Source organism: Drosophila navojoa, chromosome 3 (genome assembly GCF_054131105.1).
Source record: "Drosophila navojoa isolate 15081-1374.11 chromosome 3, UAZ_NAV_1.0, whole genome shotgun sequence".
NCBI classification, from domain to species: Eukaryota; Metazoa; Arthropoda; class Insecta; order Diptera; family Drosophilidae; genus Drosophila; species Drosophila navojoa.
Genome location: NC_142891.1, coordinates 2,654,780 through 2,672,720, shown reverse-complemented (window position 1 = coordinate 2,672,720; position 17,941 = coordinate 2,654,780). Strand labels below are relative to the sequence as shown.

General features: G+C 44.9%; 6 protein-coding genes across 6 annotated transcripts; 3 read left to right on the top strand and 3 right to left on the bottom strand.

Annotated features, from left to right (window-relative positions):
- Window positions 1-81: 81 nt before the first annotated feature.
- On the top strand, window positions 82-732 carry LSm7 (U6 snRNA-associated Sm-like protein LSm7). The gene is made up of 2 exons (XM_030385702.2): window positions 82-225; window positions 284-732. The coding sequence occupies exons 1-2, from the start codon at window positions 211-213 to the stop codon at window positions 599-601; spliced, it is 333 nt and encodes a 110-aa protein (XP_030241562.1). The 5' UTR covers window positions 82-210; the 3' UTR covers window positions 602-732.
- On the bottom strand, window positions 293-4,343 carry ChLD3 (Chitin and LDLR binding deacetylase 3). Its single transcript, XM_089257711.1, has 4 exons — window positions 3,896-4,343; window positions 1,655-2,402; window positions 1,074-1,602; window positions 293-1,015 (listed from the first exon to the last, which is right to left on the bottom strand). Exons 1-4 carry the CDS (start codon window positions 4,095-4,097, stop codon window positions 737-739), a joined length of 1,758 nt encoding a protein of 585 aa, XP_089113837.1. The 5' UTR covers window positions 4,098-4,343; the 3' UTR covers window positions 293-736.
- A 448-nt stretch (window positions 4,344-4,791) lies between these two features.
- glu (structural maintenance of chromosomes 4-like protein gluon) lies at window positions 4,792-9,432 on the top strand. The gene is made up of 5 exons (XM_030385653.2): window positions 4,792-6,018; window positions 6,088-6,712; window positions 6,774-7,084; window positions 7,142-8,822; window positions 8,896-9,432. Exons 1-5 carry the CDS (start codon window positions 4,904-4,906, stop codon window positions 9,352-9,354), a joined length of 4,191 nt encoding a protein of 1,396 aa, XP_030241513.1. The 5' UTR covers window positions 4,792-4,903; the 3' UTR covers window positions 9,355-9,432.
- Window positions 9,388-10,458, bottom strand: Nubp1 (NUBP iron-sulfur cluster assembly factor 1). Its single transcript, XM_030385654.2, has one exon. It carries the CDS (start codon window positions 10,366-10,368, stop codon window positions 9,436-9,438), a length of 933 nt encoding a protein of 310 aa, XP_030241514.1. The 5' UTR covers window positions 10,369-10,458; the 3' UTR covers window positions 9,388-9,435.
- Window positions 10,459-10,715: 257 nt separating this feature from the next.
- Prosbeta4 (Proteasome beta4 subunit) lies at window positions 10,716-11,755 on the bottom strand. The gene is made up of 3 exons (XM_030385651.2): window positions 11,468-11,755; window positions 11,165-11,390; window positions 10,716-11,102 (listed from the first exon to the last, which is right to left on the bottom strand). Exons 1-3 carry the CDS (start codon window positions 11,556-11,558, stop codon window positions 10,799-10,801), a joined length of 621 nt encoding a protein of 206 aa, XP_030241511.1. The 5' UTR covers window positions 11,559-11,755; the 3' UTR covers window positions 10,716-10,798.
- A 200-nt stretch (window positions 11,756-11,955) lies between these two features.
- mts (protein phosphatase 2 catalytic subunit mts) lies at window positions 11,956-15,824 on the top strand. Its single transcript, XM_030385650.2, has 4 exons — window positions 11,956-12,327; window positions 13,879-14,442; window positions 14,517-14,707; window positions 14,782-15,824. Exons 1-4 carry the CDS (start codon window positions 12,226-12,228, stop codon window positions 14,852-14,854), a joined length of 930 nt encoding a protein of 309 aa, XP_030241510.1. The 5' UTR covers window positions 11,956-12,225; the 3' UTR covers window positions 14,855-15,824.
- The last annotated feature ends 2,117 nt before the right edge of the window (window positions 15,825-17,941 follow it).

The following is a 17,941-nucleotide window of genomic DNA, read 5'->3' as shown; positions in this document are numbered from 1 at the left end:
ATTTATATATATATTAGGAAATTCATATATATAAGTATTTAATAATATATATTTTTTTATTTAAATATTTAAAATAAATACTATCTGAAAGCTATCGATTCAAAATAAATAAAACTATCAATAAAATTTGTTCACATTACTGCTTATCGATATCGATAAGGAAAAAACTTTGTCTAGAATTTCACGAAACCGGCAAACGATTAAGGTGAAATGGCTGATAAAAAGGTAAACTCGGAATAAAATAAACATGCGGAGCGTGTATTAAATGCTAATTGGTTTTTAGACAGGTGGCAACAATGATGGGAAGGAGAAGCGCAGAAAGGAGTCTATTTTGGATCTGTCCAAATACCTGGAGAAACAAATACGTGTAAAATTCGCGGGAGGCCGCGAGGCGTCTGGCATACTGAAAGGTTACGACGCGCTGTTAAATCTGGTACTAGACAATACTGTGGAGTACTTAAGAGATTCAGACGAACCCTACAAACTCACAGAGGATTCCACGCGAAGTCTCGGCCTGGTCGTATGCCGGGGCACGGCGCTGGTGCTCATCTGTCCACAAGACGGCGTCGAGAGCATAGCCAATCCTTTTATTACACAGTAAACGGATAGAAAGAATATGCTGTCTGCTCTAGGCTAAGTACACATTTTGGTTGATAAAAACGTTTTGCATACATATATAAAATAATGAAATTTGTGTAACATACTATAAATACAAACTTAAAAACTAAACAATTGGCTATTCTAGACCAAATTCGTTGCGAATCCAAGGATACTGTGCCGGGCATTCCATGCACGTATAAAAGTAGCGATCCTCCTGTAGCACCCGACTCCGAACTTTGCACACATTAGGCGTTTGGCAGACCAACTCGTGCGGCTCCAGCTGTTTGGGCTGGCAGCGCCAAGGCTCGAACTGATGCAAATGATTATTGGGCGTGGGCTGGCGCATCCACTGAATAGCCTGCTGATTAGTCACGAAATACACATCCGGCAGCTTGTGCATGTCATCCAAAAATTTCTAGAAGATATGTCGTTAGCATAAACATTGGAGCTAATGAGCTGACTGGGAATCTCACCAGAAAGGCATTTAAATAGTCAATCTTCTTAAACCAGGTGGAGTGGAAGTAGAGCCCATATGGCGCACGATTGCTCAAATAGTGACGCTTAAAGTTATAAGTCAACATGCGGTACACATCATCCCCAGTCAGGTGTGGAGGGCAGCTGTCGACCATGCCACAAGTGTATTCGCCTGCACCTGCTTCCAGCTGATTCATGACCAGCTCCCAGATGCCGGGATAACTGCGAGTCGGACAATTCTGATTGGCGCCCAGGCAGCTGTGCGGCATCTTAAAGTCCAGCGTGTATGGCCATAGAGGTGGATTCGAGTGCGGTGCCACCATGGAAGCATCGTAGACAAAACCAAACTCCTTCATCATGAGGAACTGACGATTCCAGCCAACGCGCAGGAAGGGCACGCGCATACCACGCAGATCCTCCATGCGAACGCCCGCAAATTTGTTGATGATGTTCGCCTGACCGACCATCTCATCGAACCAGTCCTCAATGGTGGCATTCTTTGACCACCACAACTCCGGCCCGCGATGCCTGCAAATAATCTGTTTGAATGGAATCTTTAGGAGAAGGTTATCCAACCTACGTCACCGAATGCACCGCAATCTCGTGTCCATCGTTCCATAGTTTCTGCACGTACTGATAATTCGTATACGGATGGGAGACAAAGAAGGTGCCACGAATGGGGCAGCCATTTGGATTACGACGATTGGGCGTGAAGAGCACCTTGGAGAACAGCTCCCAGTTGTCATGGTTGACGGCGTCGTCGAAAGTCAGCAATATCATCTGTGGCACAGTCTGCGCCTGCAGATGCCCAGGTATCTGTGTGCCATCCTTCGAGCAGAAGCAATGGGGCAGCTGACATCTGCGCTGGTCACAGGCGCCCGCTGCATTGGGATCATGATCAACGTCGCACCAGCCCTCGTCGGAGCCGTCCGGACAGTCAACAGAGCCATCACAGAAGTAATCCTGCGGCAGACAAGTGCCATCAGCACAGCCCAGCTGCGACTCGTCCGCGCAGTCGGCCATCTCCAGCAACGGCTTGGGCACTGGTGTCTCAGCGCTTATATCACAATTGTCCACATTCGCTTTGAAATCACAGATTTGTCGCACCACATCGAAGAGCAGTCCCTCGGAGCACTTGAATTCGAAAACCTCACCATCGAGGCACAGGAAATACTTTGCACACTCGCTGTTCGTCCATATCTTGTGCACCGGTCGATTGGGATTGCGATAGAAGCGTGCATCTTGCATGCAGGCAGCCGTTGAGCTGGATCGTCTATATCGACTGTGATTGCCTCCTGTCTCGGCTCGCGTCTCGCTGTTGGCATTGTCTGCAAAGCAGTTCGTGTGTGAGATAGGCGCATTATCTAATTACCACAAAAAAACTAATTAATACGCTGACCCAAAAACCAAGCGCACGTCCACACATTTCGATGTGGATGTGGGGTGGGGCGGTGCGGAGCGGAGCTTTTGGCCACATTGCTGCAATAATTTTGGCTAGCTTGCAGATCACGCAGCTGCACGAGGGTTTACAATATAGTCTTTTACTGCCAACTCCTTTGTTTAAGGGGAAATATATGATTATATGTGATATAAACCCCATTCGTGACGTTTGTAGACTTCTCAACTGAAGTCCAACAAAACCTAGGAATAAGATTTCTTTATATCAGTTTGTGATTCCCTATTAAATGATATATGCAGAAGTTCTACTGTCTATTGTATATGTTTGACAGTTGAGTCAGGCAATCTGAAATCCAACGACTTCCTAGCGCTTAAAACAAAAGGTGAAAATAACTTGCTTATGATATAGATCTAACATAAATAAATTACGGTACATCTTGCAAGCGGAACTGAAAGTATAAATATTCATTCAAGCGAGCTTTCACTGTAATTGTACATATGCAACGTTTGTATTGGTTTGCTACATGTGTATATGTGCACAAAGTTTCTAAAAAGAAAATCTGTTGATTTGATTTCCTTTCAGATTAATGTTTAATGCGGACTAGACTAGATATATGGACTATGAGGATCATCTTAGCATTAACTTCATATTCTATTTTAATTGATTTTAGATTTTTCTAGCAAAATAAATCCTATGCAACATTTTGAATTTCTGAAGCTGCCCTATGACAATGCGGGTCTTTTAGTGCCAATTAAGCTACGCCCCTGTGCGGCGCAACAATTTTGGCGGCAGCAAGTCAATTGCGTTTGCAACAACACACACACACACACATGTACAGTTGGCCTGGCGGCATAGCTGGAGCAGATCGTAACTCAAACGATTGGGCAAGCGACGCATGTGTGTAAAATGCAAGATGCGATCTCTAGATTCGATATAGACGTGTGCATGTGTGTGGTGTGTGTGTGTCTGTAATATGCAATATGCGATCTCTTGATACGATGTGTACAGAGATGTGTATATTGTGTGGATTGCGTGTATAGGAATCTCGATTTGCGTGTGTGTGTATGTGTGGGTAGAGTGGCAGCTGCAGCATTTAGAAAGTAACAGTTCAAGCACTTTTTTATGTACATACATGTGTTGCCAAAGCTTTGCCTAAAATGGTGGGGTCAGGAAAATTTTCAGCAACTGTCATTTCATTTGGGGTTCAATGGACAGGCCTCCAGTTGATATTATATAACAAAAAAACAGATCAACAACTTTCACACCCAATGCGCACGCTTGCGCATGCCAAAGACAAAAAGGAGGCAACAACAACAACAGCAGCAGCAGCAGCAACAAGACGCACCCAATCAAAAGTCAGGTAGTAAATTTGTGGATGTTTAGCAAAAGAGAGCGAGAGTAAGAGGGGGAGGGAGAAATTACCGATGCTTATAACACTCGCCGCAGTCGCCGTCGACGACAACATAATCACGAAGATGGCCGCAAAGGCAACAACAACAACGAATGCCCACGATTTTTGCATAGCTGTAAATGTGCAGCGCTTATAACGGTTTTGTGTGTGCGCGCCGACCTTGACTGTGAAACTAGTTTGCTTCATTAAATTTTCCCTCCGGCGGAGCAGCATTTTCTGCCAACTTTTAGTCTATTTTTTTTTTTGCTTTCTTTCTCTTTTGCTTTCCTTATTACGAAAATGCGACCGGCGCGTTAACTAACTTCCGAGCTGTAGCACAGCGTATTGCAGCAGCTGAATACTAAAACAAACTGAAGACTTGGGCGCTGCAGACCCGGCCATATATATCGTGCCGCGGGAGAAAGCTCTCTTTGGCTGGCACTTGAGTGTTTTTTCTTCAAATTGCGGCATGTTATCATTTTCAAAATAAATAGTTTGACAGTTTAGCATGTGAAAACATATGTATGTTAGAACTTTGTTTAGTTTGAAAATAAATAATTTAATGACTTGTCAATGGGATAAAAAACGCATTTAATTTTATATTCATAAATGAATTGATCGCATTCTCTAAAAGTTTATTATAAATGCAAATTTAATGTTTTTGCAATACTGTGTGTTTAAGTTAAGACTTGAATGCCTGAAGTATACTGTAAAAACGGATGCTTTTAATTTAATCGGTTAAATTCAATTACATTTAATCTGATACGCAATTAAATTTCCACACCAATTAGAATAAAGTTGCGAATTAATTTAAATTGAACATTTGAATTGGCATCACAAAAACGGCTTTTTCTCCACGGTGATGCCAACTTGCTAAAAAGTCACTTTGTTTTAGTTGTCATAAATGCCGTTAGAGGCGTTACGCAGCGCATGCAACTCTGCCGTAGCGTCATATTTTATTTTAGCGCCAGGAGTTGCGGACTGTGTTAAGGATTTTAAATAAGTTACTCGTTAAATTGTAAAGAATTTTTATTGCTAATATGCGACCCAGCCTGGGTACGCCACAGGGGCGCGGCGGCTGTCGCACCAGTGTCGGCGCACGCCTAACCCAACAGCAAATGCTGAAGGCCCAACAAGAGGCTGATGATGCCGCTGCTATGGACGCCTTGGATGATGCCCTGATCTTCGACGACGAGGAGGGAGGGACACGCATCGGTGACATATATATACCGCCGCCAGTGCCGCCGCACTGCTCCATGGAGAGCGTCGGCCCGCGCCTGATCATCAAACGTATTGTAAACAACAATTTCAAGAGCTATGCAGGCGAGGTGGAGCTGGGTCCATTTCATCATTCCTTTACAGCGATCATCGGGCCGAACGGCAGTGGCAAGAGCAATGTCATTGACTCCATGATGTTTGTGTTCGGCTGTCGGGCGAATCGCATTCGCTGCAAGAAACTATCCACATTAATTCACAATTCCAAGAATTTTCCAAATCTGACCAGCTGCTCGGTGGCTGTGCATTTCGAGCAGGTGGTGGACAAGCCGGACGGCAAGTGCGAAACGGTTCCCGGCTCACAGTTCTTCGTGCGACGCACAGCTATGTCGGATAATTCGTCCTACTACCAAATTGACAATCAGCGGGCTCAGCTTAAGGATGTGGCTAAGCTGCTGAAGAAGCATCACGTAGATCTCGAGCACAATCGTTTCCTCATACTCCAGGGCGAGGTGGAGTCTATAGCCATGATGAAGACCAAAGGACAGACGGAGAACGAAACAGGCATGCTGGAATATCTGGAGGATATCATAGGAACGCAACGCTATATCCGGCCATTGCAACAGATCAATCAGCGCGTGGATCAGCTAACGGATGATCGTACGGAGAAACATAATCGCTGTAAGCTGTCGGAGCGTGAAATGAAGGATCTGGAGCAGCCTTACAACGAGGCCGTCGAGTATTTGCGCAAGGAGAACGAATTGGTGCGCACCAAGAATTGGGTCATCCAGAAGTACATAAGCATCAAGAAGCAGAAGCTGGAAGAGTACACCAAGGAGCACGACGAGTGCAGCCAGGAGATAAAGAGCCACGACGAAGGCACCGAGGCACTCAAGAAGGAGCGCGCTGAGAAGGAGTTAATTATACGCAAGGAAATGGAGTAAGTGTGAGGATAGCTTCAGCATTCGTTTATTAATATACTTTTCTCCTTATTTCCATATATTTGAAGGGCCTATGAGGCGTTGGTCAAGCAGCGCGAGGACATCAAGAAGAAGCTGGTGGGCGCCGAGCGCAGCTACACGGAAGTTCAAAGCGCCATGGAGAACACGAATAAGCAGCGCAAGAAGGACAAAGCACAAATCGAAAAGAATGAAAAGGAGCTCGAAGAGCTGCACAAGCTGCCGGAGAAGAACCAGCGGGAGATCGAGGAATGCCAGCACAAACTCGAACGCCTGGAAAAGGAAAAGTTGGCGCTCAACGAGGAGCTAGAAAAGCAGCTGAAGTTGCTCAAGGAGCAATCGGAGCCGCTAACCGAGAAGCGTCTCAAGCTCAGTGACGAGCTGATTGGACTGCAGGAAGCGGTCAATACGGCGCGAGAGGAGGTGCAGGTGCACGAGTCGAAGCTAAAGATACTGAAGCAAGTGGAGACCACTGAGGCGCGCAAATATGAATCCTTAAAGAGTTCCTACGAGTCGGCTCAGCAGAGCTTGGAGACCATGACCAGCAAGCTGGAGGAGCTAAATACAAACATGCCACAGCTGGAGCAGGAGATTCGCACCAAGTCAGCGGAGGTGCAGAAGCTAAGCCATGAGGAGCGCAATTTGGCGCTGCAGTGCAGCAAGCTGCGCGAGGAGGTGAAACCCTGATTTGATTTCTATTACCATATATATAATTAAATATATTTTGTTTTCTTAGATCAATGAGCGCTCATCGAATATGCAAGCCCAGCGCTCGAATGATAAAGTCCTGGACTTCCTGATGCGCATGAAGGCGGAGGGCAAAATACCTGGCATACTGGGACGCCTCGGAGATCTGGGCGGCATCGATGCCAAATATGATATAGCCATCTCGACAGCCTGTGGGCGACTGGACAATATTGTGACGGATACGTATGATACGGCCACGGCGGCGATTAAAGCGCTCAAGCAATACAATGTGGGCCGGGCGAATTTTATACCCCTCAATCGCATGGAGCACTGGCGCAGTAAATCCCATCGCATAAATACGTAAGTGGAGGACGCTTTGCAAATGATTCTGTAAACCTCAATTGTTATCCTATCTAGCCCAGAGAACGTGCCGCGGCTTTACGATCTGGTTCAGGTGGAAGACGAGCGCGTTAGGACCGCCTTTTATATGGCATTGCATAACACGCTGGTGGCCACGGATCTGGAGCAGGGCTCGCGCATTGCCTATGGCCGTGAACGCTTCCGTGTGGTCACGCTGCGTGGCGAGATTATCGAGCAGGCGGGCACCATGTCCGGCGGAGGCAACAGACCTGTGCGCGGCAAAATGGGCACACAGGTTCGCACGAAGACGGCCGAGTCCATGGAGAACTCGCAGGTGTCGCAGAAGGCGCTGGAGGATATGCAAGTGCAGGCCGAGGAGCTGCAGACGCGCATCAACTACTGCCAGGAGCAGCAGGGCCGGCTGGAGCGCGAGATCCAAATGCTGCAGACGAATTTGCAGCGCAGCGAAACGGAACAGAAGCGTCTGACGATGAGCATCAAATCGCAGCAGCAGCAAATGGCTAGCAGCCTGAAGCAATGCGAAGCGCAGCGTAAGAAGATGGAAGCTCACACAACGGACGAGGCTGCCGTCAAAAAGCTGGAGGCGCATATCGAGAAGGCCAACGAACAGCTGGAGAAGTGCATCAATAACGAGAAAGCGATGTCAAGTCAGATAACTGAGGTACAGGCCGAGTACGATTCGCTGCGCGCAAATACCGTGAAGCCTGTGGAGGCGAAGCTGAAGAAGACCACCGGACAGATTGAGAAGCTGGCGGGAAATGTGCGCTCCTTGAATGTGGCTCTAACCACGGCGGAACGCAGCATTGAGCGCTTGAAGAATAACAACAACAATTTGCGAGAGAACATTAAATCAGCAGAGGACAAGCTGCGGTCGCTAAACGAGGAGCGTCAGCAGTGCCAGGAGCGCAAGGAAGAGCTGGAGGAGGAGGCTAAAAAGGCCGAGGAGGCCATTGGCAATGCCAAATCCCAATCTTCGGATATCAAAAAGCAAATCGATGAGCTCAGCAAGCAGGAGAATCAGCGAAACCTCGCCCGCGTGGAGATCGAGACGAAGCTGCAGGCGGCGGCGGCGAAGATGAACGAGGTCAAGTCGGATATACCACGTTGGCAGCAGCAGCTGAAGCCGCTCAAGCTCAATGAGATACCAGGGGAAACCAAGCCACTGGCACCGCTCAAAACACTCACCGAGGAGGAGCTGGAGACCGAGAACCTGGAGGACATGCAGTATAAGCAAACGCTGCTCGAGGAGCAGCTGAAAACGAAACCCAATCTGGGCTTCATCAAGGAGTTCACAGAGAAGCGCCTCATCTACCTGGATCGTGTTCGCGTCCTGGAGGACATCACTTCGAAGCGTAACGAGATGCGCGACAAGTACGAAGAGGTGCGCAAGCGTCGCTACACCGAGTTCATGGAGGGCTTCAACATAATCACGCGCAAGCTCAAGGAAATGTATCGCATGATAACCTTGGGTGGCGACGCCGATCTGGAGTTGGTTGACTCCATGGATCCATTCACAGAGGGCGTGCAGTTCACTGTGCGACCGCCCAAGAAGAGCTGGAAGTATATTTCGAATTTGTCGGGCGGGGAGAAGACGCTCTCCTCCCTCGCTCTCGTCTTTGCGCTGCATTACTATAAGCCCTCGCCTCTGTATTTCATGGACGAGATCGACGCCGCTCTCGACTTTAAGAATGTGTCCATTGTGGGACACTATATAAAGGTAAGAGGAGCTGCTACTCTGTAATTATATCTGAGTATTCACTTCACTCTTTATATCTCATTCTATTGTCTAGGAGCGCACCAAGAATGCCCAGTTCATCATCGTCTCGCTGCGCGTCAACATGTTCGAGCTGTCCAACTATTTGGTTGGCATCTTTAAAGTGGATGACTGCACGGACTCGGTGACTTTGGTTAATCATCCGCCTGACCCGCTGCCGCCGCCCACACAAGCGCGTCTGACAGCGAGCGAGCAACAAATAGATGTAAGCCTGGAGACTAGCCAGAATGGCGAGATGGCGAACGAGTCTGAGCAGCCGGAGCAGCAATCGCAGTCAGAGCCATCGGAGCAGTTGCCGCCCGCGCAGCCAGACCTTTCGAGAGCTTGTGGCAGAGACACAACCTTTGCGCCCACATTGGAGAGCACGGTGATAACGCAACCAGTGCAGGAAGAAGCGAGTGAAGTGGCTCCCAATACCAATACCAGTGAGCTGTCCATGAAGAGTCAGAGTACGCTGACCACCATCAATGCCTAGGAGCCATCTACAAATATACAAAATAAACTTAAATATCTTTACACATAACTTTAATAAACAGTACAAATCATGAATTAATTTCTAAAGGCTAGCCATAATCTTGCCGCAGATGGTGGCCAGAGCTTCGGTTGTGGCATTGTTGATGGCTGTGATGTCTTCGCCAGCATCGCAAGCGCGCGTCACTTGAGGATCGAGCGGCAGCGAACCTAACAGCGGCACATCCATCTCTTGGCACATGGCAGCGGCGCCGCCCGTCTTTGCGGGAAAGATCTCTGAGCTGTTGCCACAGTTGCCGCAACGGAAGCTGCTCATGTTCTCGATGACGCCCACAATGGGGATGCGCTGCTTCTTGCAGAAGTTGATCTCCTTGCGCACGTCGAGCAGCGCCACCTCTTGTGGAGTGGTGACAATGATTGCTTTCAGTGAGTCAGGCGCCGAGTCATCCCTAAGATATGAGACTACCGACAGATGCTCATCAGATGTGCCTGGGGGTGTGTCCAGCAGCAGCAAATCCAAAGTTCCCCAATCCACTTCGCTAAGGAACTGTCGGATCATGCCGTTCTTCTTTGGACCACGCCATATGATGGCATCATCCACAGAGCCGAGTAGAAAGCCTATGGACATGAGACACACGTTGTCGTCGATGCCCACCGGCGACCAGCCAGAACCAGATTGATGTACATTCTCGCCTATAGCGCCCAGCAGACGCGGCTGCGACGGTCCACAGATGTCTATATCAAGTACCCCGAAATTACTATCGGGATAGCTGCGCGCGAGGTAGCGTGTCAGCAGCGTGGTCACCGTGCTCTTGCCCACACCTCCCTTGCCCGAGAGTATCAGCAGCTTGTGCTTGACATCTTTCATAGCGGCAGCAACAAGCGCCTTGCCAGGATCCTCCAGCTTTTTGTTCGGATCACTGCATATTCTTTGGTTGGGGCAACCAGCACAAGCGCTGACCAGACCGGCCTGTTCGCTCTCAACGCCGGGGCAGTGCTCTGGCGGCGGTGCTTGCATTTCCTTTGAATACAAAATGCGTTGTGAAATCGGTAAACGGAATGTAAATCAAGAGCAGCTGATAGACAATTAATGGCGACGTATTCGGTGAATGCCAAATCAAACAGTTCGATCGAGACTTATCGATAAGTGATACACAATGAATGGGCATGTAATTATAAATATTAAAATACTTTTATTTCTATATTCGCATGGTTATATATTTTTTTTCTGTTATTGATGATAATTTCCTATTGCTTAACTTAACGTTACGATAAAGGGTAAAATGGCAATCATGATAGCTTTTCCAGCATAAGAAAAAAAACTTCTTTTGAGAGGAAGGTGGTAAATATCCATCAGACAATCTGTTATACCAATCCAAAATCCAAATCATTTATTATGCTCACTATGTGCATTTTAAATGCTTATAATAAGATTAATGGCTACTTAATTAAGCGGCAGCATTGTAATCAAGCAGGCTCTTGGAACTAATTTGTTCCAATTGACGAACTCCGGATTTGTCCACAACCGAAACACTAAAGTTCTTCAAGTTAACAATGAGACGCTTCTGGATTTCCAGGACACACTTCTTCAGCACATCGTAGGCCTCCTCCTGGGTGATTTTGGGGTGCCAATATCGGTCAAAGATGCTGGCGCAGAACATGCTACCGTATCCATGGCCGGCATAATTCAAGGATTGGGCAGAGGCCAAGTTGTCAATGAAAGTCAGCTCAGGGCCCTCAGTGGGATCGTAGCTAACATGGGATTGTCATAATTAGCTTATATTATTATAATAGCATACAGCTTTGCTACTCACCCTGCAACAAACATATACACCTGATAGGGCGTGCGGCTACGCAAACTTTCAGCGAGATTTTTGCGCGTGAAATGTGCTGCTGATTTGGGGCTTAGATCGTAGCCATTGCGCATCTTGTACAAGACAATGTTCTTCGCAATGAACTCTGTAAATTGTTCAGTGTCGCCAGACGCGCCAACCGTCGAGATCAACAAGTTATCCGCAACCTGGTGGATTTTGGTCTCATCTACAAAAATGATGCAAAAACTATTTGAGAACCGGCGGGGCTGAAATGTACTGAAAGCCGTCTGTGGCGATTCTTACCTTCTTTCATCACTATCACGGAATTGGCGTGGGTTGTGTCCGCAGCGAGCATGACGAAATCAGGTCCCTTGATGCCCAGAAGAGTTTCCATTTTGAAATTATAATATTTATTTGACTCTTCGACGTTGTTAGGATGACTTGATTAAATTTGTGCCGTCGCTGCGTCTCATCGAAGTGGCGGCAAAACGATTAATAATTATTGATGTCTGATCAAGCAATCGATGTATGGAGTCAATATGGGTATCGATATTGGTAGGGTTAACATTGCTGTGAGCACATCTCTATTTTGCGCCAGCGACAATTATAAATGGCTTTTCCTGCATGGCTTACCATCTCACTATTCTTAGAAACACACGCCAAGTTGATTTCATATGATATTCACATTGGTATTTTAATTGGCTTTCGATTGTGGAGGCTGGCCAATATATTATTAAATACTAGAATCACATTCAGCGATGCTTTTGCATTAGCAACACAGGGTTGATATCGATAACACTGGACACAATCATTCATCTTTACATTTAGTCTCTCCTTCGTATTTTACTTCGTGTCGTCGTCGCTTTTGTGAACAAAAAAATACGAGAAAAAGTTAAAAGCAACGAAATTTTGCTTCAGCATTTTGAGCAAAATTTCAACAATCAAGTGCAGCACATAGCTAGCAACTCACTGCATACATATTTTTCAATCCCCCTTCGTTAACAAAAGCCGTCAAAATTGAGTCGACAAAGATTGACGAGACTTTTCCTCCATCAACTGCTATGGAGGATAAAGCAACAACAAAAGATCTAGATCAATGGATTGAGCAGTTAAATGAATGCAATCAATTGACAGAAACACAAGTTCGCACTCTCTGCGATAAGGTAAGGAGTTGCCACTGCGCCCCTATACCACGTAAAAAATGATTTAAAAATAATTTTCATCATCACCGCGGCTCTACAATTTTTGCAAATGGAGTGCGTATTTTTCTCTCGCTCATGAATCATGATGCGTCGCCATATTGGTAAATTCCAACAGCCAAGCTCTGCTAAGCACGCCGTGCGTGTGAGCAGGATGCCAATAAGCATTGCGTGCATGTGCGACTGCGACAAATCGATGTGTGCCGCCTAGGCGAGAATATTTTCGGTTTTTTTCCCCTCTTTTGTACATTTCATTATATAGCATTTGTTTAGTTAATGATAATGGCAAACGTGCGTAATTGTTTTTGAGTTGTACAAAATCATAAATTGCAACGACCCTGCGATTGCTCGACTGACCGTATCTGCGTCATACGTCTTAAGTAAATATTACTTAATGTTTTGTGTGCGTTGGTGTGTGCTCTTAGAATATGTATCTATGTATTCAATATACAAGCGTTCACACACATATACACAAACGCACGCACACACACTTGTTCTATCTATCACAAGCGGTGTGTGTGTGTTGTTTTTTTTTCAGCATTATTGAATTCAATTAAACAAATTAATGAAAAGCTCACGCGTATAGATATTCACACCAAAACGCGCGTCGATATCAATTATTTTCAATTTGCTGATTTCACTGTAGCCGCAGGCTCAACATCGATATCGAGGGCCTCTAGAAGTGGGGTTATGTTTGCGTCACCCAAATATTTTGTTGTGCCCAATTGTTCTAAAGTCTGCTTCTTCACGCATCGTAGTGCCAAAAAGACGTTCATAGACTATTCTAGCGGAAGCGGACGCCAGGCACACCACACCCGACAAGGCAATATGGCTAAGAGCAAAATAAGAAAAAAACTGAAATTAAATTGGCTCACATAAATCTGATGCGTCTCGCACCCGGAAACATATCTTTCACATGTCATTTCTCATTCAACGCAGCAAACAAAATTATGTTTTACACCGAATGCACATTATAAACAAGAAATAGAAACAATGTGCAGTGATAGCTCGCTAGTGTGGACAATTCAGAGTATAGTAAAAATGATGACATGTCAAAGTACAAACAAACTGTTGAATAAATGTGTATGATTTCAGCCAAAGAAGCTTATATGATATCTCATATATATATATATCTCATATATATATATCTATATATATGTATATACTTATTTGTGGGGCGAAGCTTGTTGAAGAAAACAGAGACTATTGATATCATGTTTATTTTTGCTTTGTTTAGGGTATTCATAATCGTAAGGCATTTGTTTACATTTAGGAAAGTGTAGTTTCGGAATATTAGAATGGTATAGAAAGCATTGTTAGTCATGTTGACGAAATTCTATTAGCCAAGCATTCACTGCGTCATGTTACTATTGTATATCATACATACTATACATACAATCAGTCATATCAGCTCTTATCATACCTAATCTTGATTGCACCTATTTCAATTAAGTAGAATACAAAATAGAATAATGAAAACAAAATATTAATCAATTTCTATCCACTTCTGTTTAGGCTAAGGAAATCCTTTCAAAGGAATCCAATGTGCAGGAGGTCAAATGCCCCGTCACAGTCTGTGGAGATGTGCACGGACAGTTTCACGATCTTATGGAACTGTTCCGGATAGGCGGAAAATCACCCGATACAAACTATTTATTTATGGGCGACTATGTGGATCGTGGATATTATTCTGTAGAAACGGTCACACTGCTCGTGTCGCTTAAGGTTCGTTATCGTGAGCGCATTACCATATTGCGCGGCAACCACGAATCACGGCAGATAACACAGGTGTATGGCTTCTACGATGAATGCCTGCGAAAGTATGGAAATGCGAATGTGTGGAAGTATTTTACCGATTTGTTTGACTACTTGCCTCTAACGGCATTGGTCGATGGCCAAATCTTTTGCCTGCATGGCGGCCTCAGTCCGTCGATCGATAGCTTGGATCATATACGGGCATTGGATCGCCTGCAGGAGGTGCCCCACGAGGGACCAATGTGCGATTTGCTCTGGTCCGATCCCGATGATAGGGGCGGCTGGGGCATTTCGCCACGTGGAGCGGGCTATACCTTTGGACAGGTAAGTGCTGGAATTACCTGAACTTCATTTCATATATATAACTAATATATGCATGTATACCTATATTCATACAGGATATATCGGAAACGTTCAACAACACAAACGGCCTCACCTTGGTCTCGCGTGCTCATCAGCTGGTGATGGAGGGCTATAACTGGTGTCACGATCGCAACGTTGTCACAATATTCTCGGCGCCCAATTATTGTTATAGATGCGGTAATCAGGCGGCACTCATGGAACTGGATGATTCACTTAAATTTTCATTGTATGTTTACATTATTTTTAGCTATTCAATCTAATCAATAACATTTCTGTTTACTCTTGTCTTCACTCGCACAGCCTACAATTTGATCCCGCACCGAGACGCGGCGAGCCACACGTAACGCGAAGAACACCAGATTATTTCCTTTAAGCTGTTTTGTGCGCGGCACCAAAATTGCAGCTTACCAACATTTACACATCTTATTACACCGCATTATAACAAAAAAAAAAAAAGCAAAGAAAAAAAATTTAAACAAAAACAAAAAAGAAAAAAAAAAAGAAGTAAAAGTTGTATGGCAAGCCGTTTTGAGAATTAACAATAAGAAACTCTAAACAAAAACAACAGCAACAAAACAGACTACCAATAATTGTTTCAAACCAGAAAAGAAAAGAACAACAACAAAAACAATATCGATGCATTTGATGTATTGTAATACTAACAATTGATAATGCATACGAATATTGTTAAAGTAAACAATTGGCGGGTGGGGGGACGAATGAGGGCAAGCGCCGGACGAGTCGATATCATGCAGCGAGGAGCAGCAGCACCAGTAGAAGCCGAAGCGGATAAACAATCCAATCAACCAACAACGCAGCAAATAACAAAAACCACACACACAACAACTACTTAGCTAAATTTGTTAATTTATGAAATAACTAAGTAAGCCTAAAGATGATGGATGGATGGATGGAACACATGAACTTGGCCTGGCACCGACTTGGTTGGGGTTTTCTTTCCTTCCTATCCTTTATTATTATATTTTTTATTTGACATTAGACGTACAATTTGGACAGGACACGGCACACACATTAGCAGGACGACAACAACAAGATGTAGGAGCAGCAGCGAAATCCTTTTGGGCGGGGCAGTCTGAGCGATTGAGCAGAGGGCGATTCAAAGTAAATAAAAAAAAAAAAAGATATATAAAAAGATAAAAATTAATATTACTGATTACAATTAAAAATAAAAGTAAAATAAAATTATTTAAAAACAAATTATACAAAACAAGAAATGAGAACAAAACCAGATTCATTCAGCAAATTTGTGCCCGCGTTTCACTTTTGCTGCATAAACAAACACACACACAAACAAACACATACACAAATCATCAAAAGTTCATGTATTAAACATAAAAAGAATTCGTAACATTTTTTTTTTAATTTTTCGCAGTGAAAGTGAATACGGGCACAGGCCTGATTATAAATTAAGTTCATATGTAACTTTAATAATAATAATAAAAAAAAAAACAAACAAACGAATGTGTGTAAACAGGAAGCTGTTAATCAACAAAAGCAACGGCAAGGAAGCAGACGAAGAGCTTTTTGGTTAAGAGAATGTGCCTCAGTTAAGAGCGCGCGCTCTTGCACTCTTCGTTGTGGCTGGCAATGCTGTGCCAGCTAACGGCACTTTTTGGCAGTATGTGTGCGAGCGCGAGAGCGTAAACAAGCCGCCTGCACAAGGCGAGCTCGCTGCGGCTTGCCACTTAATTGAGACCTCGCCGAATTTCAAAATTTCTGCTCAATAAACAGCAGCAACAACAATGGCAATGGAAAATAAATTTGAAATCTGAGTGCTACCTATTTGTCACACACACACACACGCAGTCTCATGGCCATGCACATATGAATTCTGATATATCAGATTCTCAAGCAGCTTCAGAACTTGCCAGCAAACACCTACAGACAAAGAGAGACAGAGAGGAGAGAGTGAGAGAGAGTTGCCATCTATCATGGTGCAGCATGTGGCTTGAGTGTGGGCGGGGTTGGGGGCCAGGGTAATTGTCACTGGCAGGCGCAGGGGGATGGGAGCGACTGCTGTTATTTATTTTTTTGGAGCTGGGGGCTGTGGCGGGGGCTCGACGTCAACTGCGGCTGCGACTGCGACAGCTACTGCGATGTATGCGACATGGAAAATCCATTATCACGAAGTGAATTTTTACTGAAAAATTTACATAGCCGCGAGCGTCCCGCCTCCCGCCGCCCGCCTGTCCCCCACGAACCAGCCCCCAATACCCCGCCCGCATACATATAAATGTGAAAATAAATCCTGAGTGCGTGTACAGATGCTCGGCAAAGGATGCTGAATAAACAACAATAACAAGTTGGAGCACGATCGAGAGTGCTCGACGAGCACATACCCTGTAAAGGGAGAATAGTAATTTCAAGTGTTTGTAGTTGTTCAATTTTTGCCTATATGGAACATGGAACGGGAATCATACTTTTTGATATTCGGGACTATGAGGTAAAAATATAATATTAGATGACAATATGTACTGCGATATGTGATAAATGTTAGTCGAGATATACTCTAGATCTGAGCAAAATTCCCTTTTATCAACATTTCAACATTACAGGGTATAGCTAGAAGAAGATTCCGAAAAAGCTTTGTTATTGAGGCGAAAGGCTACATGAAAATTCGCAAAAAAAATGTAGGAAATCATTGCTTAAAAAGAAGGAAAACATCTACATTTGATGGGGATATTATGAAGTTCATATATCTGGGCGCAGTCGAAGTCGTAGAAGAAGAAGATGAAATATAAGTAGAAATGTATAGGTAAATTTTATTTAATTAAAAGGCATAAATTTAAAACGAAACGATTCCAGATAAGAGGAGCATATAAAACAGAAGCGAGATAGTAGGGGAGTGAGTGGGATGGGAGAGAGAGAGAGAGTGCGAGAAAGAGAGAGACAGAGATCCGAATGGGGAAAAATATTAATAATTTAAATGAACTGCTCAGTTTTTACGATTTTGTCCTTAGTTTATGGATGCCAGAAATGTTGGGGCTTGGGTCTAAATAGGTGTGTGCGTGTGTGTGCCTGTGTGTGTGTGTGCGGCAGTCATTGGGGCATGCCTAAACAAACGTTTTGTATTTTTATCGTCTGGTTTGTGGGGGTAGGGCCGAGGGAGGGCGGCAGGTTGGGTATCTTTTACGATGCAAATTTGTTGCTATAAAATTGAAGAGTGTAGCCGAAGCGTTGCCTAAATAAACTTTACAGACATCCAAGATGATGATGATGATGAGATGCCTCGGCTGCTGCTGCTGCTGTCACTGATGACTGAAAGGCAACGCCACGTGCCGCAAAAGGTTGAAAGGTCAGCCCTGGACGAGTAGCAGTAGCTGCAGCTGAAGCTGTAGCTGGCTATCCTAGTTGGAGCTGGAGCACGAAGTTGTAGCTGGAGCTGGAGCTGGATTTGGGCTTGGGGCCAAAATCAACGAAAATCGATTGCTGCTAAATA

Coding starts and splice junctions, on each gene's coding strand:
- Nubp1 (XM_030385654.2), bottom strand. CDS start 10,368: ATGCAAGCACCGCCGCCAGAGCACTGCCCCGGCGTTGAGAGCGAACAG.
- ChLD3 (XM_089257711.1), bottom strand. CDS start 4,097: ATGCTGCTCCGCCGGAGGGAAAATTTAATGAAGCAAACTAGTTTCACA. Junction 2,403..3,895: donor GGCGAGTGTTATAAGCATCG/GTAATTTCTCCC, acceptor ACTGCTTTGCAG/ACAATGCCAACAGCGAGACG. Junction 1,016..1,073: donor ACTATTTAAATGCCTTTCTG/GTGAGATTCCCA, acceptor CATATCTTCTAG/AAATTTTTGGATGACATGCA.
- Prosbeta4 (XM_030385651.2), bottom strand. CDS start 11,558: ATGGAAACTCTTCTGGGCATCAAGGGACCTGATTTCGTCATGCTCGCT. Junction 11,391..11,467: donor CGTGATAGTGATGAAAGAAG/GTAAGAATCGCC, acceptor TCATTTTTGTAG/ATGAGACCAAAATCCACCAG. Junction 11,103..11,164: donor GTGTATATGTTTGTTGCAGG/GTGAGTAGCAAA, acceptor ATCCCATGTTAG/CTACGATCCCACTGAGGGCC.
- mts (XM_030385650.2), top strand. CDS start 12,226: ATGGAGGATAAAGCAACAACAAAAGATCTAGATCAATGGATTGAGCAG. Junction 14,443..14,516: donor CGGGCTATACCTTTGGACAG/GTAAGTGCTGGA, acceptor ATATTCATACAG/GATATATCGGAAACGTTCAA. Junction 14,708..14,781: donor GATTCACTTAAATTTTCATT/GTATGTTTACAT, acceptor TCACTCGCACAG/CCTACAATTTGATCCCGCAC.
- glu (XM_030385653.2), top strand. CDS start 4,904: ATGCGACCCAGCCTGGGTACGCCACAGGGGCGCGGCGGCTGTCGCACC. Junction 6,713..6,773: donor GCAGCAAGCTGCGCGAGGAG/GTGAAACCCTGA, acceptor TTGTTTTCTTAG/ATCAATGAGCGCTCATCGAA. Junction 7,085..7,141: donor AAATCCCATCGCATAAATAC/GTAAGTGGAGGA, acceptor TATCCTATCTAG/CCCAGAGAACGTGCCGCGGC.